Source organism: Chanodichthys erythropterus, chromosome 10, assembly GCF_024489055.1.
Source record: "Chanodichthys erythropterus isolate Z2021 chromosome 10, ASM2448905v1, whole genome shotgun sequence".
Lineage (NCBI taxonomy): Eukaryota > Metazoa > Chordata > Actinopteri > Cypriniformes > Xenocyprididae > Chanodichthys > Chanodichthys erythropterus.
The window spans coordinates 40709804-40726552 of record NC_090230.1 but is presented as its reverse complement, the minus strand read 5'-3'; the positions used below and the strand labels follow the sequence as shown (position 1 = coordinate 40726552).

The following is a 16749-nucleotide window of genomic DNA, read 5'->3' as shown; positions in this document are numbered from 1 at the left end:
GTGCCTCCCTCCTCTGTGGGTGCTGCAGCTTTTTTGGTCGGCTCTGGGGTGGCCTCCGGGCCTACAGCAAGCTCTGGGGTGGCCTCCGGGCCTGAAGCGGGCTCTGGGGTGGCCTCCGGGCCTGAAGCGGGCTCTGGGGTGGCCTCCGGGCCTGAAGCGGGCTCTGGGGTGGCCTCCGGGCCTGAAGCGGGCTCTGGGGTGGCCTCCGGGCCTGAAGCGGGCTCTGGGGTGGCCTCCGGGCCTGAAGCGGGCTCTGGGGTGGCCTCCGGGCCTGAAGCGGGCTCTGGGGTGGCCTCCGGGCCTGAAGCGGGCTCTGGGGTGGCCTCCGGGCCTACAGAGGGCTCTGGGGTGGCCTCCGGGCCTACAGCGGGCTCTGGGATCACCAGACTTGCCGGGTCGGAGGAAGCCTTCCTTCTCCTCCTCCGCTTATGTCGGTGAGGCACTGGTATGGAGATAGCTGCCTCTGAGGAAACAGCAGCATTAACAATCGCCTCTGGGGAGACTGCAGCATTCTTTCCCGGGCAAACAAGAAAGTCCACAAAAGCCTCAAAGTTCAGGTGGTCCAGCCCTCTCATTCTCCACCAGTTGAGGGGCTCATCAAGGGCATAATTAAATAGGTCCTTGAGAGCTGGATCGTTGAACCCCAGTCCTTCTGCAGCACCGCTGAACTTGATAGCAAACTCCCTCAAGTCAATCCCCTGTTGACGGAGGGAGCTCAAGTATTTAAACTGGAGAATGCGATCATAGAGAGGGCTAGAGAGAGTGGAGGCTGGTGGATGGCAGAAGCTCTTCTTCCGCTGAGTCCTCATAATGGCTGGTTCGTTCTGTCAGGTGTAGGGAAGGACGAGGACTCAATTGCAGGGAAGAGGGCTTTTATTTATAATAAAAAATAAAACAAAAACACAACAAAAACAACCCCGAGGGGGAAAACAGACTAACTTAAACTTGACTTGACTTGACTTGACAGGGACTAGACTTGACTTGACTTGACTAGGCTAGGCTAGGCTTGAAGACACACAAGGAGAAATACGACAGAATAAACGACAACGAACCAGCACAGGACTGCAAACACAAGGAGAATAAATAGGAGAGCAAACAAGGCAGGTAATGAGGGAGGACAGGTGGGGCAAATCAACCAATAATGAGGTAACAAGGTGGGCGGGGTCAAGACAATAGACATGAGAGCACATGGCACAAAGAAACACATGACAAGCCATGTGCTCACACCAAAACAAAACAAAGACACAAGCACATGGCCAATGAAGACAAAATCACAAGCCATGTGCTTACACAAGACGAGACATGAACACGTGACTATGAAAACTCATAAGCCACGTGTTCACACAAAACAAGACAACATGAGAGCACGCAGCCCGTGAAACAGACTGCGTGCTACACAAGACAACACCACAACATGAAAGCACGCGGCAGATGGAAATAACCGCGTGCTACACAAAACACGAGACAAGAGCGCACGGCAAGTGAAAGTACACACAAACCGTGCGCTCACAATAAAGACAGGACTGGGAGCGCGAGTGTCCGAATCCCGACACGAAACCGAAACCAAACTAGACACGAGTGCCGGGATCCGAACTTCACGCTCCCAACATGAAACAAGGCACGCAGACAAGAGAGCGCACAGCCCCGAGAACACTCGAGACTGTACGCTCACACAAAAACACGACAAGAACGGGAGTGTCAGAGCTCTGTCACAAAACCAAGAAATAAACTAGACCGAAGTGACAGAACCCTGACACTAATAGCATGATGTGCTTTATATGTTATTTATTGGTTATTATATATATATATATATATATATATATATATATATATATATATATATATATATATATATATATATATACATATATATATATATACATATATATGAAACTATGAAAACATTTATTTACATAGTTATTATTTGTTTTAGTTTTTATTCGCATAGTTCATTTATCTGTATACTTATTATTATTTACTGTTTTTTTTATATTTCAGATATTTTGAGATATATTTCAGGTTTTGTTTCATATTTTTGATGTTTAATTAGTGTGCTGACAGCATGCTGTGCTTTAGCTGCTAGACTCTTTGCACAGTAAAACTTCTCATGCTGTTCTTCATAATGTTCATAAATAATAAAAGGCTAAGAAATGTCCCAATTTAGAGAGCTAGTTAATATTGTTTGTGTGTGTTTTGTTTCTGGAGTGAGTGTGTGAGTAGTGTCTGGTAGATAAGTTTTGATGCTGTGTTCAGTGCCAGTCAGTGTGTTGCTAAGTGGACACGTTGGCTGTAGTCCTGAGGAAACTGCAGCGAATCTCAGTGCCAGTGCAACGGCTTATTTGCATCGTACTGTTTTTTGAAAAATTGCTCAGTGTGTGTGTGCGTGACTGTGTTTGTGCTGGTCTCATTACTAATACGTCTGTCATTCCTGTTCAGAAGTGCTGCTGTAGACTTGTGAGGCAATTAGATGTTGCAGGTTGTTTTGGTTATGTGCATGCCTATAATATTGCTTATAATGCTTAATATTTAGTCCGATAGAAAGTTCAAGGAGTCATAAGAAATCAAATTTTTTGATCTTTTGACAAAAGCAAATAGACCCCATTATAATCATTGACGCTCTCTACACTAAATACAGTATACAGATGCGCTTTCAGATTCTGACATACTCCACGCACTTGAGTGTCAACAGCAGGACAAATGGAAGAGTGAAAGAATGTTCGCTTTGATTCATCCAGCTTGTTAAACACCTTTCTTCCCTCCCGGTGTGACAAAATTTTGCCTATAGATGCATTGTCCCAGCTCAACCAGCTGATGAGAGCTGCCATTTCTGTTACACATAATGCATATGAGAAATCAATGGCGTTCAGTGGTGTGGAGGAGGCGAGCAAGGTTCTGGTACACCGAACCAGTTTTATATGGATAATGTTTTCAAAACACTTACTTGCGTGCAATAGCGAGTGGTTCGATACTGTTACCTATACAATGACGTGTTAGCCAGTCATTACAGTGGCCGTTTACTAATAAGCCTTAAAGGAGTCGCTAAAAAAACTGAACATTTCAGACAGGTCAGAATGAAGGTTGAAAATAATTGTGTATGTACAGTCAAACCAAAATTTATTAAGACACCTTGAACATTTCATTCATTAATACAGTTTATTCACTATAATATTAATTATGTCAGATGACACTTAAGCAAGACATGGTCAGGTCAAAGTGTCTGAATAATTTTTGGTTCCATATTTTTAGCAATTTTACTAGTAGTCCACTGTATGAAGAATTTTTGCGTATAATATGTCACAGTTTACTTTATTTTGCTATCCTCACTTACATAAATGAACTATAGTGTCCTGCACACACTAGTAAAAATATATCGAAAATATCAAAAATGTCTGAATAATTTTTGGTTTGACTGTGTGTGTGTGTGTGTGTGTGTATATATATATATATATATATATATATATATATATATATATATATATATATATATATATATATATATATATATATATATATATATATATATATATTTGTTTGTTTAAAAAACTTTAATATTGTAAGTATAATTACATATATACTCTGTTTTTTGAAGGTAATTGAAGTAAAATATTGAATAAAATGCAAATTTGGGTTTTAAAAGCAAAATAAAATATTCAGAGATAGAATATTCTAAAATAGAATATTCAGTGTTAAATAATGTGAGATGGGACTTGATTTTATACATTAGGATTTGTTTGGTCTTTGGATGACATTTTGGCATTTTATACTTTGATATTATTGGTTAATCTATCCATTTTTGGTTAATCTGTCCCCTCTCATTAGCAAATAAAGTCTTAACATTTATTTATTTATTTATTTATTTATAGAATATCCAGAATATTTGACATGTCTTTAAATTGGCCACCTGTCCAGGATTTTTTACATGCCTGTGGCTGGAGATGCTGAGATAGGCTCCAGCATCCCCTAAAGGGCAATTGCCATAGAAAAATGGATGGATGTCTTTGAATTACACATTTATCTGACTAAAACACTTACACAAAGGCTGTTCACTGGGTAAAATGCATAAAAAAATTATAATAAAATAATAAAAAATTGAGATAAAAAAAAATAGTTTCCAAACATCCCATATATAAATCTTGGGGGAAAAGCAAATCAAACGGCGAGTTGAAAATCCTGTCATGCACAGTCAAGAAATTCTGCCTGATCTTATGTAAGTCCATCATTCACTCCCTCAGTTGAGTAGATGACTAGTGGCACAAAGTGCTCTACATGAGAGAGATTTTGCAGATACTTGCACATTTACACACACATGCTCATACCGGCACACACTCACCATTCAGAGCCATTAGTGAAATGGCACATTTCTGCAGTCAGAGCTTCATTAAGATAATGTATGCTTGTATATGTGGCTGCTCTGTGCCTCAGTAATTAAAGCTTTTTTATTATTATTATTATTATCAGTCCTCTGGGATGCGGCCCAGTCCCTGGTGTTTTCCATGAGCCCGCTGCCAAGAGAGACTGAAAGAGAAGCAAAATGTGAGAAAAATTTTGTTTGAAGGATATTACTCATTTACTAAACTTGTGTTGTCTGTCTTCACAGAGCACGTTTAAGTTCAAGTCAGAAAGCGACATCCACCTGGCTGAGCACCATAAGCAGGTTTTGTATGATGGGAAGTTGGCCAGCAGCATTGCCTTCACCTACAATGCTAAAGCCACCGACGCACAGCTGTGCCTGGAGTCCTCGCCCAGGGAAAACCCCTCTATATTTGTGCACTCTCCACATGCCCTAATGCTGCAGGTCTGTTTGATTCTCTTACGCACAAATATCATATATCATGTTTATCACTGCTGTTGTTCACTGATTCTTGAATACTGGGAAAAAAACAGGCTACAGAACTATTTTTGTAGAGAGGGAATAGTTTGGAATAATTAGTTAAACAGCATGTCTATCTGTGAAACTTCTGTTTCTCTCTCTTTTGTTGAACAAAATAGACATATTCTAAATGTATTAAATGAAATGGCCATTTTTTTTGGGACAAACTTAAAATGAGGCAAATTATCGATGAATCCCAAACAATATCTTTATAATTTGGGTAATGATATTGACATATCATTGGTGTAACACAGAAAAAACACAAGGTTTTGAGAGACTGCTATATTGTGAGAAATGTGCTACAGTATATTGTAAATGTTCATGATCATACAACTGATTATAATGCACATTATATTGTATACTGTACACGTATATAGCACATTATGACCTTCTAAGAAGGTTTTCTAGAAAGTGTTTTATGTTACATTTTCTAATAAGCCATTTTTGCATGGGTGTGCAGGATGTGAAGGCTATCGTCACTCACTCCATCCACAGCGCCATCCACTCTATTGGAGGAATCCAAGTTCTTTTCCCACTCTTCTCACAGCTGGACTACAGGCAACCCAACGACAGCCCTGTGGAGACGACCGTCTGGTGAGTATCGACCATACAAACTGCAGATTCACTGAGCTAAATTTAGAATTTCAACTCTCAAGGTTCATTAGATCTAATAGATTTAAATTTTTTAAATCATTATATGACATTTATATAATAAAGAAAATATTCTACCTTTTTTATATGCAGAGGCTATACTATACTAAATACATTTCTGTTCAAAGTTTGGGACCGGTAAGATTAATTTTATTTAGCGAAGGACGCATTAAATTGATCAAAAGTCACAGGAAAGATATTTATAAAGTAACTGAAGAATGAATGAATTTCTATTTCAAATAAATGTTTTTTTAAATCTTTCTATTTATCAGAGAATCTTGAAAAAACAGCACAACTTTTTTCAACATTGATAATAATAGAAAATGTTTCTTGAGCAGCAAATCAGAATATTAGAACTATTTCTGAAGGGTCATGTGACACTGAAGACTGGAGTTATGGCTACTGAAATTCAGCTTTGCATCACAAGAATAAATTACATTTTAAAATATGTTAAAATAGAAACAGTTATTTTAAATTGCAGTAATATTTCACAATATTACTGTATTTTTAATTAAATAAATGCATCCTTGGTGAGCATTAGAGACTTCTTTCAAAAACATAAAAAATCTTACCGACCTCAAACTTTTGAACAGTAGTGTAAACTTTATAAAAATAAGCAATTTTGAAAAATAAGCCTTTTTGTTTGTTTGTTCATTTGTTATTTTTGACCTGTTTGCCTTGATCATCCAAACCATACCAACACAGAAACATTGGCTCAACCAGTGGTGTGAGTTTGGAGAGCTACCAATTTCGAAAAACAGTCATTATTTGTATTGTAAATAGGGCTGGGACAATAAATCAATGCATCACGATTCGTGGATCGATTCTCAAGTCCCGTTCACACCGCCAGCTAGACTTTTTCGCTGCATGTCGCTAGTCTCTGTACTGTGAAGTCGCTTGTGGGCGTTCCTAGTGCTGTCGCTCTAATATCATTGGTAGACTGCACGTCTGGCCATATCTATAGAAAATGCAATCATAAATGATATATAAAACTAAGAAATCATTCTAATTTGGCTAGGAATTAGGCTTAAAATAATTAAAAGTAACATTCTGCTTTTGTAGAGTGTTGTGACTGCAGAGCTCAGTGCATTAAATCATTAACTAGATTAACAATCGGTCTATCAACAAATTAAACTCACTCATACTGTCAAAAATACTAAAACGTCATTCGAATTTGACAGATAATCAATTTTCTTGTCCCTAATAATCAACACAATGCAGGGGAAACTGTATATGAACTGCAGTAGGGATGGGCATTTTTCCAAAATATTGTATTCGGATATTTGGGCTCGTAAAAAACGAATATTCGTTTATTTAAATGAGGTTAAACGAGAAAGACGTTATTGTTTTATTCATCAATATTTTGTAACCATTTATGAACAAGCTTACGATTAGTAAGCAATATACACAACAAGCTTATTACATCTTAAGGTTTTCTTTTAGTTTAAAGCATTAAACAATATGTGTAAACAGAAAATATTAATCTCAAGCAGCGTGAGTGGGAAAAACACTAATAAAGCAGACAGCGCCACCAGTTATTGTACAAAATGTTCAGAATACACTCGAGTCAGTATATGGTTATTGTGTTTAAATTGTTTCACATGTTCATGTTGAGAAAAACAATAATATCCACATGCTCGGATGAGAAAATGAGCCGTGCTGACAGACGTTGCAGAGACACAAAGATAATAATACATAACTGTGTGCAAAGCTAAGTTTCTAACAGTAGCACTTTGTTCTCTGTTTGTAAATATATCTCCCTCGCCGAAACTTAAAGTAAGCATATGTCTCAAAATCATTTTGCTATTAGTTAAGTTATCATCTTACAGTGATGGACAGTTGTCTTTCGTCATTCGACGGGTGTTTAGATTTCATGTGCTTTCTCATTATGGTGGTGATATTATGATAACTCGGTTTCATTAATTAATTTGATCAAAAGTAATTCCATTTTGTAAGATCATATTTTGTAATTCCAAACTTAGCGAGGCAGACCACCAAATGTGACGATCAAATAAAATAAACTTGTTAAACACGCTCCACAGCGCCACCTGGTGCATTTAGTTATAGCTGCAAGTTTTAGTGCTTAGGATTTATCATGGATTCACTGTATTTATGGACAGCAAAGCAACATAGTAAAATTCATATTAGTATTTTTATTTTTCGAATATTAATTACAGAACGAATATTCGACTATTTGTGCACACCCCTAAACTGCAGCAGTGCTAAACTGCTCACAGCATCATATAATTAACAACACAAAATGTATGATTGAAACTCACAAGACTGCCGACAAGACTTTCCATGCATCATTTTATTATATCCATGTATGTACAGTCAAATCATATAAAACAGTGAAATTCCGAATAATCAGAATTATTCCTGTCTGTCTTGCCTGCACTCAAAACGGTGACGTGAGCTCCAGAGAGCCTTCACTCCCATTGGTCGTCGCTCGCGAAATTAGCTCCTGATTTGAGTAAAGTTTAAATATTTGAACTTTTGTCGTGTGTCTCCCTTCGCTTGATACGCCTACATTCTATCGCTCTTGTCGACGGAAGTCGCCAGCGCTCCATTGAAAGGTGCCCTAGAACCAGTTTTTATAAGATGCAATATAAGTCTAAGGTGTCCCCTGAATGTGTCTGTGAAATTTCAGCTCAAAATACCCCATAGATTTTTTTTAATAATTTTTTTAACTGCCTATTTTGGGGCGACATTAACTATGCACTGATTCAGGCTGCGGCCCGAGCTCTCGACTATAATACAGTGCATTTACGAAGTTCACACCGCTAATATAACCCTCAAATGGATCTTTACAAGATGTTCGTCATGCATACTGCATGTATGCGTCGGATCATGTGAGTATAGTATTTATTTGGATGTTTACGTTTGATTCTGAATGAGTTTGAGGCTGTGCTACGTGGCTAAAGCTAACATTACACACTGTTGGAGAGATTTATAGAAAATGAAGTTGTGTTTATGAATTATACAGACTGCAAGTGTTTAAAAATGAAAATAGCGACAGTCTTGTCTCCGTGAATACAGTAAGAAACGATGGTAACTTTAACCACATTTAACAGTACATTAGCAACATGCTAACGAAACATTTATAAAGACAATTTACAAATATCAGTAAAAATATCATGTAATCATTCCAATTGTTCTTGCTTGCTTACCTAGTCTGATGATTCAGCTCTGCATAGATCCAGACGTTAATACTGCCTGCTCTTGTGTAATGCCTTGAACATGGGCTGGCATATGCAAATATAGGGGTCATACATATTAATGATCCTGACTGTTACGTAACAGTCGGTGTTATGTTGAGATTCGCCTGTTCTTCAGAGGTCTTTTAAACAAATGAGATTTACACAAGGAGGAAACAATGGAGTTTGAGACTCACTGTATGTCATTTCCATGTACTGAACTCTTGTTATTCAACTATGCCAAGGTAAATTCAATTTTTGATTCTAGGGCACCTTTGAAATGAATGGGATTTTTGTCACTTTGTGTCGCTGGCGGTGTGAACGGGGCTTTAAATGTTCCAAATGCATTGCGATTCTCTTCTCTTGCGTTCGATTGAATCAGAGAATGTACTTGCACTTCAGAATGCTTTTATGATGTGAGATCAATGTAAACGGCCCACTGCAAACACCTTTTGTAATTCGCTTCAAACTTTATGAATGATTATTTTATAGAAGTGGTGTGTGTAAGAAATTGGAAGTAAGCAGAGTACGGCTGTTTCTAAAGCACACAGTGCAGTCTGCTATTAAAAACTAAGCTCAGAATCGATTAGGGGAGAAAATCGCAATGCATTCGGAAAATCTCAGAATCATTTCTCGATTGGCGATGCATCGATTTATTGTCCCAGCCCTAAGTAAATGTCAAAGCAATGTCTACATGGCCCTCTCAAAACTTGAGTCGAAAGCTTCTAGTTTTGCATTTCATAATGTAGACTGAAACTCAAGTCAGTCACTGTCAGGGACGTCTGCCATGAATTATAAATGGAATCTGTCATTCTCGGATAGAAATAGAGCGTGACAGATAGAATGTGGGATTTTGAGAGATTCATGGCATTCATGTTCATAGAGACACTAGACTGCTCAAGGAGGGATGGGAGGCTGGTATGGCCATACCCTCATTTCTCAGGTCACTGTGTGGTTCTGCTCTGGAGCTCACAGGCATGGCGAGTAGATTAGAGATCAGAAGTGAGCTGGCAGGCATAGTCAGCAGAGCAGAGATCTGTGGGGTATCGATCAGTGGTAATGTTCCCCACTGGGGTTTACAGTCTTCGGGGAGATGGGTGAGGTCACCAGCCCATCCATCGGCTTATGGCAGTTCAGAAAGAGAAAGAGACATTTCATCAGCAATCTCATCAACTCAACAACATCATTTAAGAAACTAAGACATAATTTGTGCTCGGTGGTAATATTACTTCTAGGGAGGGGATCCATCTTTATGTGTGTGAACTGTACCTTTTTATGGCCTATGGCCTCCATAAGAGATATAATGAATTTTGGAGATGTGGTTTAGTTGTTGGCGAATAGATATGTTGAGCCTTGGTGCTCATGTTAGAGATGAAGGTTCCAACTCATTACTCATTGTATTCTAATCCCTTTTAAATGCTTTTTTTCCCCCTTTACACTTCAGTGCCACTCTCCTCGCTTTCCTAGTGGACTTGTTGAAGAGTTCAGTAGCCATGCAGGAGCAAATGTTGGGAGGAAAAGGCTTCCTTGTCATTGGCTATTTGCTAGAGAAGGTAAGATAGTAATCAACTCATTAATTTTTGTCCAAAATTGTGTCTGATTCAAACTTGCACTGCTTTTATGATACAGGGTTGAGTCCAGCTTGCATCATGCACCAAAATCTTCTGTCCCTTGTCTAGTATTTCTGTTAGTAAAAAGATTAGAATATAATTATATGTTAAAAGCCTGAATCGCATTATCTGTCTCGCCTCCCAAACCGTGTCTCTCACTTTGTCTTTCTCTCTCTCCTCATCAGTCTTCTCGGATGCACATCACCAGGGCAGTTTTGGAGCAGTTTCTGTCCTTTGCCAAGTATCTGGATGGCTTGACTCATGGAGCTCCTTTACTGAAGCAGCTATGTGATCATGTTTTGTTTAATGCTGCCATCTGGATCCATACACCAGCTAAGGTGAGCTCATCACACGTAAAGAGTCACGTTTCACATGCCATTGTTGTTACTTTTTAAATAATATTTCAAAGGATTGCAGATTTTACATGAGTTTTCAAAAGTCTGTAAGATTTGAGAGTTTTAAAAGGGGTCTCTTGTGCTCACAAAGGTTGTATATATTTGATCAAAAATATAGTAAAAAGTGTAATATTGTGAAATATTATTACAATTTAAAATAAAATTTTTCTATTGTAATATATTTAAAAATGTCATTTATTCCTGTGATGGCGAAGCCATTATCAGCAGCCATTACTCCAGTCTTCATTCATTCTAATATGCTGATTTGGTGCTTAAAGTGGAAATGAAGCAGTCAATTAACAGTATTTAGTAAATGGATTTCCACTCTAATCAAAAATTATAGAACAAACACGATAAATGTAACTGTTTAAAAGAGGGGGAAAAAAGAGATGTTTTGCTCTAGCTTTTGTAGCAAGGGTGCCGCCATCTTAGTACTACAACCTGTTGACTGACTGAATCATTTCCACTTTGAGAAACATTTCTGATGCTTTTTTTTTTTTTTTTTTTTTGGAAACTTTTTGAAAGTTCAAAGTAAAACATTTATTTGAAATAGAAATTTTGTGACACTATATGTGTCTTTACTGTCACTTTTGAATGTAATTCAACATTAAATGTAATTTAAACTTGGCATCTTACTGATTCTAAACTTTTGAATGGTAGTGTACATGTTTGTTTGTTATATGTAATATATACATTTTTTGTTCAGTGATAGAAACAAGTGAAAATTGCAATACATATATAGTCTTGATACCATCTGTGTACAATTGAATGACCAAAAGTCTTTTTGTAAGCGTTAATGACATTCTAACCCAAGCAGTTTGCTTACATTATGCATGCAGAACTTGTGTACTTGATGATGCACAAAGCATATGCTTCTAGATATTTTTATCCATCAAGTTCACAGGGTGTGAAGTTTGCGAGTAAACTTTGCATTCAAAGACACTTTATTCACTAATTTGGAACAAAAAAAAAAAAGTTCCTTTCCTCTACAAAAACAGGGAGGCTCAATTATTAGATAATGACCTGGGAAACATGACCGCAGGAAGAAACGATCGCCCGCTTTTGTTCCTTCACCCATCCATGCAGAGGAGTGAATATCCCACAGCGACTACAGCCCTTTATGATAGAGAGAATGAAGAAACATCCAGAGGGAATGAAAGAGAGAGAGAGAGATAAAATGAAGGCTGGAGTACAGGAAGGAGAAATGTGAAAGATTACTTCTATAGAGATAAAAAGAGATAATAGATAAAGAAGTTATAGATCAGGTTTTTTGGACTGAGGCAGATTTCACACTTTTTAATATTCTACCTTGATCTGAAGGAATACATTTTTCAAATCTCTCACAGTTCATTAAAAACCCACCCATAACACCTTAGCAAATGTATTGCAGTGAGTTTTATTCAGGCACTACTTACATTTTCAGTGTAAAATTGGATTCAGCTTGTCATAAGAGGTCCTCGTTGTCTTGCTTTCTCTTTGACTTGCTTGCAAGTAAAGCTGTAATTTAGTTAGGGGGGAAATGACCCCATGATATTGACCTGAATCAGCAGGCTGGTTCAACATGAGATTAAATACATTGATAAAATGTGGTTTCCACGGCAGCCTCATTAAGCCTGAGCCTAATTAGTATGTCCATGTTGATCAGTGTATGAAGTGGCTGTTTGTAAATGTGGGATATGTGTGTGTGTGTGTGAGGGTCCCACAGGGATAGTTTCAAGGGAATGGGTTTTTACACAGAATCACAGGAACTTTTTCTTTGCAGAAAAACAACTTTGTAAATGGGAAAAATCTGTAACCCAGGTGTGTTGTGTTTTTCATACTTATTTGTTGACTCTTGGAAAGTTAATCAGTTGTTCCAGCTGAAGGAACAGTAGGATAATATACACTACCATTCAAACATTTTGGGTTAGAGAATTTAATTTTTAAGTCAATTATTTACTTATTTTAGTTTATTAATTTACTTATTCGGCAAGGATGCATTAAAAGTGACAGTAACGGCATTGATAATGTGACAAAAATTGTATTTCAAATAAATCTTTTTCTTTTGAACTTTCTATTCATCAAAGAACTATTAAAAAAAATGTATCATGGATTCCACAAAAATATTAAGCCGCATGACTGTTATTAATATTGACAATAATGAAAACGTTCAGGTTTCCCAGTAAAGGAATACATTATATTTTTAAAATATATTAAAATGTTAAAAGTGTAGTAATGTTTTCACTGTATTTTTATCCTTGGTGAGCATAAGAGACTTCTTTCAAAAACATTAAAAAATCCTACCGACTCTTATTCACAAATGCCTTGAGTGCCTTATTGCTTAATTCTGAAGTTTTATTAAGTGTTAATGATGAGATTATGTGGTTTTTATAATCAATTAACATTTTCACTAATGAGATGGACAAAATTTGTCACCAAAAATGTCATTCAGTTCAAGTTTTTAAAATTTCGGTTTTACCAAATGACATTTTTGGCTATACTGAATGGCAATATTTTGAAACAATGCTTGTTAACTTGCTAGCTAGCTAAGAAAAGGACAACCTAACACATGATATTGACCGCATGACTTCCCTTTATATTGGTTACTCTGAATGACATCAGTGAAATTAATTTTTCCAGACATTCTTTCTCAAAACAAAGCAATGACTTCTACAAATAATTTTAATACCATTTTGCACTATGTTGATATATGGTGTTATAAAATCATGCCAGAATACAAAAATAATACATTTATTGCATTTTAAGATATTTTAATCACAAAAGAAGTGGCGGTATTGTATTATTTTAAAATATAAAAATATATTAAATATATATTATAATATTAAGAAAAGATTATTATTAAAATGTTGTTTTATATAGCAAATTATTTTTACTTTATTATAAAATATGATTTTATAATATTATTATAATATACATAATTATAATATATATAGTTTTTATAAAATTAAGATTTTTTTTACATTAAAAATTAAGTGTCATCCTTCCAGTAGAACATATATGCCTTGTAATCTAACTGTGCTGTGTATTTTAGAAACTCTGAATTGACCAATCATCATCTAAGATGGAAACGATCCTTTTTACTATTACCCTTTCAGCCCATTTTAAATCTTGCAATCCATTGTGTGTTTTCCATATCTCAGGTTCAGCTTTCCCTCTACACATACCTGTCAGCTGAATTCATTGGCACTGCCACCATCTACAGCACCATCCGTAGAGTGGGCACAGTCCTGCAGCTCATGCACACCCTCAAGTACTACTACTGGGCCAGCAACCCTCTGGAAAGCAGTGGTATCAACCCTAAAGGCCTTGGTGAGTTCTCAAACACGCATATACTTCCAGTGTTTACATCCATATGTGTATCTTTTATACTCCACGTCATACTGTTCAACTGTGCTGTATAGTTGCACATTGCTCATCACAGATCATGAACCAAAATTTGCCTAAATGAAATCCCTAGATCTTGAGATCATATGATCATTTTGATTTTGACAAAACAACAGGAAATACACGTTCTGGGAACAGCTGAGCAGTTCAGAAGTCCTTGAACACACTAGCCGGTGTGTTGTGGCAAGGTGGAGCATGTGTCTACAAAAAGACAGCCTGTAATATTAAGCACAAATGAATCTTGAAACACTGCCCACTCCATTTTTCTCCCTTCGTCTCGGTCTATTTTCGTATCCTATGCACTTTTGTTCTTCAGACTTTTGTTCTCTCTTCATTCTAAATCTTGTTTTTCTCTCAAGATTACATTCTCTCTGTCTCGCTCTTGTTTTTTCATTTTTCTTTTTCCTATTTTATCTTTCTCTTGTCTCATTTTCTCACTCGCTGTAGTTTTTCTTTCATTTGTTTCTCCTTCCTTCTTGCTGTTTTCCCAAATGCCACATGCAAAATCTGTCAGTTCTTCCATCTGTTTGCCATCTCTCTCTTTCTCCATCCTGGGCTGTCATTCCCAGAGGTGAGTCTCTGAGTTAGATAGATGGTGTAGTGATGCTTTAAAGTCTGAAGTGAATGATTTGTAGCATCCAACATCTTTAACAGCATCATGAGGTGTTTTACTGTGTCAGCTGTGAGCAAGAATGATCTGACACACTTACAGTATAAGCATTGCTCATTAGCCCCCCATACAGATGATCACAATGATCTCCTTGTTCAACCAAGCATATACCATTTTATTTTATATAAAGATGCACTGGTATTAAAATTCTGGCCAGTACAAATAAGCCAATAATTATTTTTAAGTCATGGCCAAGAACCAATAATTGGCTAAAATTACAGTTCTATACTATTTTGTCTAAATAAATTAAAAATCAAAATCAATTGTTTTGAATATTACCTTAGGCATCACAAGATGGCTGCAAAGGTTAAAAAGTTTGAAATCAGAAAGATTTGTTATGGTTTTGAACGTTGTCTCTTATGCTCACCAAAGCTGCATTTATTTGATCAAAAATACAATAATAACAGTAAATTTGTGAAATATTATTACATTTTAAAATAACCATTTCTTTTAATATATTTTGAAATGTAATTTATTTCTGTGATGGCAGCTGTATTTTCAGCGTCATTACTCCAGTCTTCAGTGTATGGAAGCCTGTTTCCGCCACTAAATAAAAACGGTAATTGCAAGTTTATATCTCAGAATTCTGACTTTTTTTCTCACAATTGTGAGTTATAAAGTCAGAATTGCGAGATATAAACTCGCAACTGTGTGATATAAAGTCAGAATTGTGAGATATAAACTCATCATTATGTGATATAAAGTCAGAATTTTTAAATGTAATGGAATTTAGTCATCACAACAATGTGCAGTGATGAAATTGAAATTGATATTAATTTTGAGATTTGCTAAAGATAACATTTAGAATGCTTTTAAAAAGGAACTTTACGTGAACATAGGATAATTCTAATTGTAAAAATAGGGTAAATGAGCATGCACATTTTATATATATATATATATATATATATATATATATATATATATATATATATATATATATATATATATATATATAAAATAATAATAATTATATATATATATATATATATATATATATATATATAAAAAATAATAATAATTATATATATATATACTGTGTGTATATATATATATATATATATATATATATATATATATATATATATATATATATATATATATATATATTTTTTTTTTTTTTTTTTTTTTATGCTGTGTGCATAAAATCTGTGTGTGTGTTTCAGTTTTTGGATGTTGTCCATTCTATTCTATATATATATAGCGGACGTGTTGATTAATTTAGACAAGGCAGTAGTTGCATTTCTTTCTTCTCTTCCCTGTGTACTTCAGATAGCACTGTGACTTGTGGCTGCTTATCTGTGTTAGATGCAGAGCCCGTGTCACCATGGCAACCACGTTGCCCTTCCCATGATGCTGCATGGGTCTGTCACATTGTAGAACGAGTGTGTTTGTTTCCACTTAAAGTACTGTAGTGTTAAAACCTTTTTTTTAATTTATGTTTAGTCTTAATTAGATTTTAAAATCCAGGCGACATAAAAGTGTAAATGTAAATTAAATTTTGGTCAACAAAAACAGTGTAAATCTAATTCTAATTGCGTTTCACAAAGGATTTATTTGCATAACTGTAAGCACATTTACACCGATTCAACGTCATTGACAAATATTTTGTCATATTCTTGCGAATGCTACATCTGTGATGATAACAGGTGGCATTGATTGAATGATTGTCCTAACTGACTTTGCTTTGACCCTTGGGATGCCGTTGGGTGGTCATCTCGCTGAATACGGTGAGACGCACATGCCCTGACCCAAGACAAATCTCTCCTTCCAGATCTCTCTAGCAGAGCACAGTCTACACTCGCGGTCATCAATTCTCTCACTGCACCAAATCACTGCAGCTGGGAAAGGTCAAGGGATATACCTGGGTACAAATAGACCTTGACCACGTTCATAGCATACAAATGCTCGCCGCCAAAGAGCGCTTGTGTATATAACTACACACAGGGCTCAGAACTGCAGTACAAGGACAATG

The 16749-nt window shown here is 36.3% G+C and overlaps 1 protein-coding gene across 1 annotated transcript in view; it reads left to right on the top strand.

Annotated features, from left to right (window-relative positions):
- The window catches only part of nbeaa (neurobeachin a), a 157800-nt gene that overhangs the window by 89435 nt on the left and 51616 nt on the right, over nt 1–16749 (top strand). The window contains exons 9-13 of the mRNA XM_067397734.1: nt 4598–4795; nt 5331–5464; nt 10163–10271; nt 10514–10666; nt 13864–14032. Coding sequence (XP_067253835.1) covers nt 4598–4795; nt 5331–5464; nt 10163–10271; nt 10514–10666; nt 13864–14032 — 763 coding nt within the window. The remainder of the gene's footprint in view (nt 1–4597; nt 4796–5330; nt 5465–10162; nt 10272–10513; nt 10667–13863; nt 14033–16749) is intronic.